This window comes from Oncorhynchus gorbuscha, linkage group LG08 (genome assembly GCF_021184085.1).
Source record: "Oncorhynchus gorbuscha isolate QuinsamMale2020 ecotype Even-year linkage group LG08, OgorEven_v1.0, whole genome shotgun sequence".
NCBI lineage: Eukaryota > Metazoa > Chordata > Actinopteri > Salmoniformes > Salmonidae > Oncorhynchus > Oncorhynchus gorbuscha.
The window spans coordinates 58,027,459-58,040,391 of NC_060180.1; the positions used below are offsets into that span (position 1 = coordinate 58,027,459).

Genomic DNA, 12,933 nt, shown 5'->3' on the forward strand with positions numbered 1-12,933 from the left:
ACAGCGGAGGCCAGCAGCACAGCCACGATGCACAGGATAGACACCACTGTCAGGATCATGTACTTGGTGGACTCGGCCGTGCTGTACTTGGTAGGGATCTGGTTTATCTGGCTTCTCTGTAGGGAAGGGGACAGAGGGGGGTAGGGGGGGAAGAGAGAGGGAGAGAGAGAGAGGATTACACATTATTACATGATGAGAGGATGTTTTAAGACCTCACACATTTTCTTTATCTAAAAAATGTTTATGTTTTGGTTGGACATACAGTTGAAGTCGGAAGTTATAATTCACTTAGGATGGAGTCATTAAAACTCGTTTTTCAACCACTCCACAAATTTCTTGTGAACAAACTATAGTTTGGGCAAGTCGGTTAGGACATCTACTTTGTGCAAGACACACGTCATTTTTCCAACAATTGTTTACAGACAGATTATTTCACTTATAATTCACTGTATCACAATTCCAGTGGGTCAGAAGTTTATATACACTAAGTTGACTGTGCCTTTAAACAGCTTGGAAAAATTCCAGAAAATGATGTCATGGCTTTAGAAGCTTCTGATAGGCTAATTGACATCATTTGAGTCAATTGCAGGTGTACCTGCAGATGTATTTCAAGGCCTACCTTCAAATTCAGTGCCTCTTTGCTTGACATCATGGGAAAATCAAAAGAAATCAGCCAAGACCTCAGAATTTTTTTTTTGTAGACCTCCACAAGTCTGGTTCATCCTTGGGAGCAATTTCCAAACGCCTGAACGTACCACGTTCATCTGTACAAACAATAGTACGCAAGTATAAACACCATGGGACCATGCAGTTGTCTTTGGTGCGAAAAGTGCAAATCAATCCCAGAACAAGCAGGTACAAAAGTATCTATATCCTATATCAACATAACCTGAATGGCCGCTCAGCAAGTAAGAAGCCACTGCTCCAAAAAAAAAGCCAGACTACGGTTTGCAACTGCACATGGGGACAAATATCGTATTTTTTGGAGAAATGTCCTCTGGACTGATGAAACAAAAATAGAACTGTTTGGCCATAATGACCATTGTTATGTTTGGAGGAAAAAGGGGGAAGCTTGCAAGCCGAAGAACACCATTCCAACCATAAAGCACGGGGGTGGCAGCATCATGTTGTGGGGGTACTTTGCTGCAGGAGGGGCTGGTGCACTTCACAAAATAGATGGCATCATGAGGGAGGAAAATTATGTGGATATATTGAAGCAACATCTCAAGACATCAGTCAGGAAGTTAAAGCTTGGTTGCAAATGGATCTTTCAAATGGACAATGACCCAAAGCATACTTCCAAAGTTGTGGAAAATGGCTTAAGGACAACAAAGTCAAGGTATTGGAGTGGCCATCACAAAGCCCTGACCTCAATCGTATGTGGGCAGAACTGAAAAAGCGTCTGCGAGCAAGGACGGCTACAAACCTGACTCAGTTACACTAGCTCTGTCAGGAGGAATGGGCCAAAATTAATCCAACTTATTGTGGGAAGCTTGTGGAAGGCTACCCGAAATGTTTGACCCAAGTTAAACAATTTAAAGGCAATGCTATCAAATACTAATTGAGTGTATGTACACTTCTGACCCACTTCGAATGTGATAAAAAAAGCTTAATTAAATCATTCTCTCTACTATTAGTCTGACATTTCACAATCTTAAAATAAAGTGGTGATCATAACTGACCTAAAACAGGGAATTTTTACAAGGATTAAATGTCAGGAATTGTGAAAAACTGAGTTTAAATGTGTTTGGCTTAGGTGAATGTAAACTTCCAAATTCAACTGTAAGTATGCACATCGATGTTGCAGATAAAATGCTGATCATGTTTTTGTTCCATCATCTGTGCGTATTAGTGCACTAAATATGTAAACTCCCCAAATAGAAAAACAAAATATAGATTATTTAGGAACAAATTGAATAAAATAGTATATTTTGAAATCAGTAACGCAACCACTGTTTGCTTCATTGGACACAATAGTTCCCCTGCTGTATTTTCCCTAATAAATTGAAAGTAAAACCTGAAACTCGTAGCCAATGACCAGTTGAGTAGCTACAACCTGTCAAGCACGTAATCCACTGCAAAGACAAATACCTCTAAAAGCAAACATTGGGATGTGAAACAGCCTACTTCATTTGGCACAGTACATTGCTAGGAAGAAAGCCCAACAATATACAGAGTGCTAAATGAAAACACCATATAAACCTACACCCAAATAGGCTACATATGGAAAAAGCATTACATGTAGAAAAACATATTAGAGAAGAGATATTCATTATGTTATTCATTAAAAGCAGACTCTCTTACTGCTACATGGAATTCATTTCAGAGGCCAGTGATCTATGGATAATGGCCCTGCTCCATTCAAACTGGGATGCATTCCAAATTGCTTTATAGTGTACTACATTTGAACAGGGTCTATTGGGTCCCATTTGGGGAAAAAATAGAGTGCCATTTGGGACACAGTCCCATCCACAGTAAATCAACAATGGCCTGATAATTATCTCTCATTAGAGACAGCATAAATGATGTTAGCAACAATATAGAGCAGTGGGAAGAATGAAGAGACGAGAGCTGCAAATTGCAATCCCAACTACCAGACCTACAATTCTCCCTTTTTACATAATTTTCAAAAGAAATCAATAGTGAGAAAAGCTTGGTTGCTTGGCTTGATTCTGTGCTGCTTGCTACAAGATGGGAATAATTCCTTAACCCATTTTCTTCCTTGTTTTTTTTTACATCCTCTTTGTAGTGTTACAATAAATATATATTTTCCAACCGCACTCTCTCTCACAATTATAAATGTCTCACTAGGCTACTCATTATCTTGTTCTAATAGTAATGTAATGCTATGTATTCAGCGTGCCACATTCTATTTTCTACCCTGTATTACATTGCAGAAATGCAAGGCCCTCATTTACAGTGAAGGCTCTTTATCTCTGCATCATAAAGACCTGGCAAGCAAATATTGTGGGTCTAAAAAAAATGAAAAGGGCCCGGTGGAACCTGGTCGACCGGTGGCAGGCCAGGGGTCATTGGGATTAGGGCCGGACCAGTCTGCATCCCAGTTAATGGAAATGTGTGTTGAAAGAGGCTGTGATGGCATCCCAAATGACATCCTATTCCCTATATGAGCACTACTTTTGACCAAGGCTTTGGTCAAAGGCAGTGCACTATATAGGGAATAGGGTGCAATTTGGGACGTGGCCTGTGAGATGGGCTCTGCTTGGGCCTGACTGCCTGCCTGTGACAGACGTGTAAGCCCCTGGGAGGTGGAAGGGTGGAAGGGAAGGGGCGGCCAACGAGCGCTGCACAAGGATTGTTCTGGAATGCCTTGTGTTGTGAGGCTGTGAAGCAGGGTACCCCACCACTACACTGAGCGGTGTAGATCTGTTCCCCCTGATTTCATTCATAGCTGGCTGTATTCATCACCTTGAAAGAATGGACACAGAAAGCCCCACAAAGGGAGACAACAGTTGCCCAATGCTTTGTGGGGTCCAACTTGCCTGGGAGCATTAAGTCCTACTGTAAAGCCTGGTTGAATGGTAATGTGATGGTGTTAAAAGGAAACAGTGGAAAGCTCTCTTATCTCTTGTCTCAGTGCTATGATGAAAACGAGCATTTCTCAGTCTGGGAGGTAGAATCCAAAAAAGACTATATTATTTGTAAAGATTACACTCTAAAAGATTCTTAACATTCTATTTCCACTGACCTTCTCTTGGTCCCTGGGAGAAGAAAAAAGAATGTAACGCTCTGATGTAGCTAACAGAAATATTGCAAAATGAACTGAGCAGATTTTTTTTATTGTAAAAACTTGCATTAATAACACATTTTAACTGCATGACACACAAGCTTTGATTCCAATGCAAAATATATTTTTACACAGATCAAATGACTTCATTTGTATTTTTGTTTTGTCAAATTACATTTCATTGAGAAAGATTGATGGCATCTTGCTTGGATAGTAATGGCCATATTTAGTCTTAGCTCTGTAACTGTTCACTCATTCCTCACTGGACAGATGCTTTAGCTTCTAATACTTACTCACTCTCTTCTTCATAGCTGCCTTCTTATGCCTCTCTCTCTCTCCCTCTCTCTTTCTATTGATTCAAACAAATGTAGCCTGACTTCCCCTGCTTAATCAACATTGGGTGCGGTTGTCAGTGAAGTAGGGACGTTTTAAATCACGTCTATGAAAAATGAGGAGCTGAGGTTCTGATTGTGGTGCAGAACCACAGAACCAGATGCTGTGGAATAGAGCAAAACCATAATAATAATTGAAAAGCAAAAAGCTTGCAGAGGGAGATTGTTCCAAATAAATATGCCTATACAGTGTGTGAGATTTATTATCTGAAGGACACATTTTTCCCTTCATGCATTTACAAATAAAATTGAACACCAAAAGAATATTCGGTAGAAAATCAACATAGAATAGAGATGACCAGGCAGGCCAGACAGACAGACGGACGGACAGACAGAATCTTCTCTTTAATACTGCAGCTCCAGGGCCTTCATTTCCTACAACTCTCTCCAAAGGCTTAGCACTTTCAATCAAATGACATGGCAACATCTTGACGCACAGAGGACTGTGTACGACTGAATCAAATTATATATGGAAATAAATGCAGAAACATTTGCATTTCTTAATTATGTTTGGTCAAAAATAGATTAACAAAATATATATGTGCCAGTATGAATATATATATTTTTAATCATGAATTGACACAGATTTCCTTGAAAACAAATGTGATTGGTATAAAGATCATTTGTAGTCTGACATCTAATGTTTTACATAATATTTAGGCTACTGTTGGGTTTTTAACTTACATTTGTCTAGCTCAATTTTAAGAAACAAATATTTAGTTTCAACTATATTTAATGGAATGCAAAGAAAATATATAGAATAAGCTGAAAATAATGTCTGAGAGCAAAAGAGAAGGGAGTTCCTTTTATGACGAGAGGTCTATTGTTCATTTGTCCTAAAGTGATTGTACTTGCAAATTTCCATATCACACAGGCAAACGTCATCTGACATACACAGCTCCTCCTCAGCATGCATTGGAGAAAAACATTAGCATAGCCGTCAAGGATGGATGCTGCACACTATGGGTTCAAGCTTTTCATTTCAACACATATCAGATGTAGGCGAGTCTGCCCAAATAACACAGATTCTCCTGAGAGAAAGAATATCCTATAGGCAGCAATAATCTCAATAAAGAGAGAGAAAGGATACTTAATTAAAAAACATTCAATTCGTGCAGATAAATTCATTCAAATAGATGTATTATTGCCGCAAAATTGACACCATATAAGACAAGTGTATTTCTCATACAATCCATAGGTTATACAGGTTTACATTATGATGAGAGAAAACTGTTAGGATTCTGTTCTACAGCGAAACATACCAAATAAAGTTACTAAAACCTTTGAATTAAATGGGCAGAAAAACATGGGCAATACAAATGCAGAGGTGGATTTGAGTAACGGGCTCTTTATTTTCACCTTCATTTTAACGTAGTCATACTGAGACAAAGGTCTCTTCTTCTCTCTTGCAAAATTAGAGACCTAAATCCCATCCAACATGTTTTTCAATTCTTACATTTGAAATAGAAGGCATCGAGAGAGGGCTTGAGTTGAGGGATGTTGGTTGGCTTGGTGAGGGGGCATGACGGATTAGGGGGCTCCCTTAGATAAAAGGCAGATGGATTTCTACAGCTCTGGCTTACTCAAAATCATTGAGAAAAGGTCAGGGGGGAGAGAGGCGCCTAACTATTGTTCCCAGCCAGCTACTTGTGAGGAAACAATGAACTCTCCCTAACCTCGGATAATACAATGCCTTTGAAAAGTTCACCCCATTTACAAAACCTTTCAGCAAACAGGCGTGTGCGCACATACACACACCCACGCCCACTTTTCAAGAGAGCAATTTAACAATTCAAGGGTGTATAAATTGGTAACACAATTTTCACACATCAAATATATATAGGCCTACTTTACTGGAAGTTGCTTCTATTTTATTCTGTTCTTTGGATCTGTCTGATAAATATAGCTTTTTAACTTTGATATAATGCACTCATATTGTGATTCATGACGGTCCTCCAAATGGATGATATGTACACAACATTAAAACAAGTAAATTATCCATATAAATTACAACATGAAGTGCCACTATTGCAGGCATAATAAGTGTTCTATATTCAATAAGGTCTGTTCACTTCAATGTATCAGAATACCCGATAATACTGAATAGACTAGACAAAAATATACCTGATACATATAACGTTATGAATATTTTTTATAAAATAATCTAGATTGTCTAGGCTACAGACATATGCACGGAGTCCACCTCTGGCAACTGTGAGCCATCAAATCTTCGTGATGCGTAAAGTAAACTCCAGGTACTGCACCGCGCTAACTTCTGATTGCTATAAAAGTGTTGTCAAAATAGATCGAAAATGTGAGAGACATGAATTAAAATATTAATTTATGATTTCAGCCTTTGGTTAATTAATATACAATATTACCACAGGAGGATTACGCATGGCCATCATATCAAATACAAAAACGCAATGCATGTTGCGCAATTATCCATATTGAGCAGTATCCTACTGCTATAGCTATAGCCTATGCATGACAAAACAAAATACGTTAATAGATAAGCATATGAACTCAAAGCACAATCAAAATGATGATCAATACCCTACACAACATACGCCTGCTGAACATGAGATATCTCGAGATAGAGAGAAGTGAAGCCAAGTGGTGTTGCAATAATGCGTAATCAGAAGCGAGTATTTACCCAAATCCATGTTGAGATGCTACGGAGATTCCTTGAGTTTCAGCTATTCCCTATTCCATCTGAGAGCACGCGCGACACCGCAGCAGATGCACAGACACTAGCAGCTGCGGCGACATCAGCAAGAATGACTCTGGTCTTTCGTCTCTCAAAAGTTCACAGCCTCTCTCTTCCATTCATTTAATCTGTGACAAAGGCAGCGGTTGCACTGCTCCGTACTCCTCAAATGAGGTGAAAGCTTGGAGAAAAATGTAATACATCAACATATTTTTTTTTATCTCGACAAACTCTGAAGTAAGAGAAGCCTCAACTGTACCAGCACGCTGAAAGCTGCTTCAGTGGAAAGGAGAAGCCTGTGGGTGATTCTATCGCTTTGGAAGACTAGAAAGTGCGAGGCTCCTTATATTCAGCGAGTCCGTGTCTGAAACACATCACGTCACATCCACTGGTTGCTATGGTGATGCCTCCACATGTTGCGGACAGTGCAGTGAACATAGTGGAAAGCTTGAGTAGAGCTCAGAGCTGGCTGTTGAAAAGCTTGTCGGGAATATGAATGGTCCCTGCGCAATTGCTTGCCTCTCATTTATAAAATTGTTTAGGGTTAGCTGATGGAATAGCCAAACTAGGTTTTCTTTCTATTTATTTTGTTTCCTTCTTGGACATGATTACTAATTGTGTCATTCCACGAAATGAGTGCGTTCTGCATCCCTCTGATATTTTAAGTATAAATGATGCACCAATATTGAATTTTAAATGCCTGTTATATTAAATGAAGTGCCCTTTAATATAGACCGCATGGAACATGTAATAAATCCGATGTTTAATATGAATACAAATGAAGCTTTGTGTCAAGTCCTTCTGTGCACTCTGTGACTTCCAGGAAGATTTCTAAACCCCTTAACAACCAACATTTCTCCAAGTTTTCCGCATCTTTGTGAAGCCCTAGTTATTTTGTTGCTTTGACAAATTCATTTCTGAAGTAAATGATTTATTTCATGTGACTAGTGATTCATTTTAAGGTAAAAAAAGATATATAGTGAAACTATTCCTTCAAAAGAAACATTGAACATCTAATAGTCAAATCATAGTGTAAAAGCAGGTGAGCTGGTACTACTCTTTTAGCACATTTCTGGTGTTTTGTGGCAGAAAACTGTGGGTCAACCATAACATGTCAACCCTGTTACACATAACATGTCAACCCTGTTACCCATAGATAGACAGGCTAGACATTTTTTTACAATGTCACATCTTTTGTGAAGCTTGCATTCAATTGCCCCTCCCTGTTGCACACAACAAGCTTCCATTTCACTCTGTCAAAAGGGGATTTCTAGCAGATTTAAGATTATTTTCAACATGTTTTTCATTAAATTGAACATGTGCTCTTCATGACAGAATGTCAACGTTTTCTTTCACCTTGTTACACTACCACAAAAGCCACTCATTTCCTGGAACAACCAAATGAATGGAAGCAAAGGGGTGAAACCATGTCATTCATTTACATCTATGGGTTGAAAATCATCCTTTAGCATTCACCTGCTCCCCCCACAAATGCCATCACAAAAAGTCAAATCTGACAACCATCATTCTTGCTGTCTTATGCCAGTCCTGCTGAGACACAAAACTAGGTATCTGGTGTTTGGTATTGCAGGTGTCAGCAATGTCCATAAACTGCAGTAGTGACTCGCAATGTCCTACCCTCAAAAGACCACAATATGCAGAGAGAGGGAGCAGAGACTTAGTCTGCTACAGTACACACAGGGACAAACATCCCCCCAAAAACAATCAACAAATACTGGTAATTAGTTATTAGCACCAGAAAGGACTGCTCCTATGTAGGGCAACAGCTGCAGCAAACATAGGGGAAGGAAGGCTGGGTTGCTGGGTCTGAGAAACCAGGAGGGGGACGAGGGGAGTGGTGGACGGGAGAGAAAGAGTTAAAGAAGGTATGTGTCCTGAATGGCACCCTGTTCCCTATATAGAGCACTACTTTTGACCAGGGTCCATAGAGAACAGGGTGCCATTTGGGAAGCGGGCTTAGATAGGGGAGAGAAGGGGATCTTGTCTAATGCAGATGACAAGTCTTGGTGGGACGCTTCAGTTTATCTTTCTATTCAGGCCCCACTCTTGCGTTCGTTGGTCCATTGTTCCCCTGTGTGACAGCTGGAGGTGACAGGCTCAGCTCTTGAACAAAACAGGGCCCTTTCACTGTGCACCGGGCCACACTCGGACAAACAGAAAGGATGCCACAGCCAGCTACAGCTTACAGCTCCAATATCTCATTTCCCCCTTAGCAGCATGCAAACACTCTCCATTAGGATTGGCTGGCCAGCACAGGGGTTTTCTAACTCTAAGCAGCATCTTAAAAGGCAGGACACAGCAAGAAGACTATATGGTGGATTAATCGTTGGGGTTTTAAAAAACCTGTTGTTTTGGAATGGATTCATTTATATTGATTTACTATTCATAGCTTCCGCTCCGAATGAGGTGCAAATATAAAACCAACTGCGGCGAGTTCCCTGACCTCTCTTGTCCATGATGCTATGGCAATACATTTGATATGAGAGATGGGGGGAAAATAAGTGCAACTTCTTTTGCCAAGCTGAGAGCACAAATTCAGTAGCAGCCCACCAAACTAATCTCTCCACCTGTCAAAGTCTCTTGGTATTCTGAACAAAACAAACATGCAAAGCAAAAGCCTGGATGAGTCTCAAACGACACCCTATTCCCTAAAAAGTCCACTACTTTTGTCCAGGCCCATTGTTAACCTTCGTATCCCCTCAACATAGGCTGCAGTACACCATTATGCACCTAAAACACCTCGCCTCCACATCCTCTCTTTGCTGCTGAAAAACCAACTGTGACGAGGCACTCATAAGGGCAGAGAGGATTTATAGTGATATTGAAAAGGATTGGACACAGAGAGAATAAGCAAGCAAAGGAAGCCTATTTTCTCTGCAGTCCGGGTGCTTCTTCACGCTGCTCAAGCTGTACCAGTCCAGACAGCCCACACAGAGGCTGCGTCCCAAATGGCACCCTATTCCCTATATAGTACATTGCTGTTGACCAGAGTAAGCTCACTTCACAAGGTGGAACATTTTTGACAAGCAAGCCCATATAACCAGCCTGCGTGTGCGTGCCGGAGAGACTGGCTGGGCTCAGGCTCTGTCTGCAGTCTGACAGGTGTCTGCAGGATTTCCACCAAATTGAGCATTTCATGCTGTGTGCTTGATTTCACATCCCAGGTCACATAGTCCTTGGTTGGTCACAGAATAGTGTGATCAGTCCTTTAAAAAAAAGGGGCTAAACAGGGTAGGCTTTAATTTACATCTGAAAACATACTCCACCCCTTCAATATGCCACTGAGGTATTCTAGTTATTTTCTCACAATGAATTCTCAAATAAATAATCAAATGATCATCTTACTGTCACAGCCCTTATCCCATGGTTATATAATCATCAACTGTATCCAGAATGTAGGATTTTAATTAATAGAAAAAACTGCTAGTGCATGAGAGTGTAAGAAATGAGTAGCTCAGATAAGGTACAGTTACTTAGCACATTCTTCCACTACACAGTGTAAGAAGAAGAGGAGTAGTAGTAGACTGGTACTGAGTAGACTGAGGTCTGGCTCCATAAGTACATCATAAAGCAAAGAACTACCAGATGTAAAAAAGCCCAGAATTGTCAGGGACCTTATTGTTATCACAATCCCCTCAGCCTGCCAGGAACAAAGAGAGCCAATTCATTCAGGAGACTCCGAGGCATTCTCAGTTGTGTGTGCAAGCGCGCATGGGCGCTCTATGTTGAAAAGATCTATGCATGCTACGAACACAATTAGAATTCTGAAAACAGTTATTGTTGGGAGGAGACGTCGTCTCTCCCAAGTGTCTTTTGACTGACCACCTGTGTATCTGCCGGGGTGAATGAAGAAACCTTGAAATTAAGCGAGCAGGATGTTCAACGCTTATCCACTGAATGGGATTGCTCTCCGAGAGCATGCATTTCACTGGCATAATGTTACAGGTGGCTAGCTGGGGATGTGGAGGTGGTCTTCCACAGCTGTTCGTCATATACCTTATACAGAACCTAAGGGAAAATGATGTTATTCTATTCTATTGGAAAGATATAAGAGTCTCAGTGAAATACAGCATGGAATACAATAACTCAAATATAATTCAACTTACAGAAACAAAGAAAGAGAATACAATATTGACTTTAACGTTCTCGTACTGTGACTGAGATAGGATAGGCCTTCCCCTTGGTACAGACATGTATTCATCACCCGACCCTCACAGTGTTGTTCATGTGGCTCTGGTGGGGTTTAATCAGCCACATTAGTTGAAGAAGAAAACAGACAACTGGGTGACTTTTAAACACTGAAGACCTGAGAGCACTAGTAACAAAATCTGCTACACAGCCAGAGGGTAACAGTGTGGCACATTTTTCACAACAATTTTGTGGCCATTATCAAAGTCATGTTATTTTTTTTAAACACTACAAGTCAGGAAGGGGGTGAGGTCACATTTTCCACAATGGGAAGGAGAGAAAAAAGAAAACATTAAACGCTTGCATAATTATTCATCATTAGCTGCACCCCCTCTGGACCAGGCCCATGTCATTGTCATGACAACAATATTCCCCACCCCCACAGCACCCTCCCCACCCCACCGCTCAAACACCAAACACCAATGTGACCCGCTCTCAACTGAAAATGTCCTCCAGGCAAGCAACTTATGTTTGCTTCCCAAAAGGCTCTCTATCCCCTACATAGTGCACTACTTTTGACCCGAGCATAGTGCACTATATATGGAATAGGGTGCCATTTGAGACGCATACTGTACATTACCCCATGTCTCTGATGGTTAGGGAGGGGAGAGTGGCAGTGGGCCAGGGTGCTTGAGCCTGAGCCATCCCCTCCCCTGCCACCCCTTTCTCTGGCCAGCCAGCCTGGCTCATGTATCATGGTGTCTCATGGTGTACAGAGTGACTTAAGGCAATGGCTCTGATTTCACAGTTTAATTAGTGCTAATCTGAGGAAGTGTGGCCAATGGTAATGGGTTGGCACACACACACACACAAAGTAGCAACACAGGGGAATGTCAGGACAGGGTGTTGGGATAAGAAACCAGGATTTGTTTCTGAGCTTGATATTCTTTTTACATGAAGACTTTTGTACCCTTAAGTAAGTAAACGTGAATTTGTAATGAAGAGTGCTACTGCATACTATATTGCACAGGATCCTGCATGTTACGGCGCAGTAGCTCGCTTGCACAGCTCTGCAATGCGCAATTCAAATATGTTTACAAACACAAATGAAAAACAAATAATATTCCAAATAAATGTTGCCTCTCTTTTATGACTCATTGACTGACGTATTTGTGGGAAGAAGGGAGGAGGTGATGAGGGAAACTCCTGAACCTTCGATTTTAATTGAAGAAACATTCTAATCAAATTTCTCCTTATGCATTTATAATTGATATGCAATCAGTCACTTGAGACAGATACCTCCGACAGGTATTCATCCATTACATTTGGGCTTGTGCTCATTTCATGGTGCCTGCCTGTTCTACTTTTGTTGTTTATGCGTATTCAAATGAAAAGATGTAATTATCAGTTACTCATTTGAAATGTCTCTCTTGGTAGTGAAAGTGCCTGATCTCCACAGAGACCTTTCTATCCTACAGGGGTGTGTTAAGATGCCCTTTGAGAGGAAACAGATAAAACTACATCAACATTTAAATCTTTTCACTGTGATCCAAATGATAAACTTGATCAAATCTGTCAAAAGTGAAATCGTTTTGTTTTTTTGTTGCTCTGGGATAGGATAAATGTAGTGTTTGGTGGTGAGCAGTAAATAGTTATATTGCCATCAAAATGATTACATCTATTCAGTAATTAGTTGATAAAAGCTACCAAGGTCAATCCGATGGGAGATTGCTCTCTCTCTATTATTCTCGGTCTCCAACAACCTCTTCTCTCGCTCTTTCTAGCTCTCTCTCCCTCTCTCTCTTTCTCTCTCTCTCTCTGCCAATGCTTCGGTCTTCCCTTCTCCAGCAGAGATTGTTTTTGGAAAAAAATTATAGTTATTGGTGAAATGTTGGTAAAATGTCTGGCACAGGAAGTACCAATTGCAAATCATA

General features: G+C 40.6%; 1 protein-coding gene across 1 annotated transcript in view; it reads right to left on the minus strand.

The window, feature by feature from the left end:
• Window positions 1–12,933, minus strand: part of LOC124041902 (receptor-type tyrosine-protein phosphatase N2-like) — a 162,683-nt gene that overhangs the window by 47,748 nt on the left and 102,002 nt on the right. Inside the window, exon 15 of the mRNA XM_046360034.1 lies at window positions 1–116. This exon is cut by the window's left edge and continues 97 nt beyond it. Within this exon, the coding sequence (XP_046215990.1) occupies window positions 1–116 (116 nt within the window). The remainder of the gene's footprint in view (window positions 117–12,933) is intronic.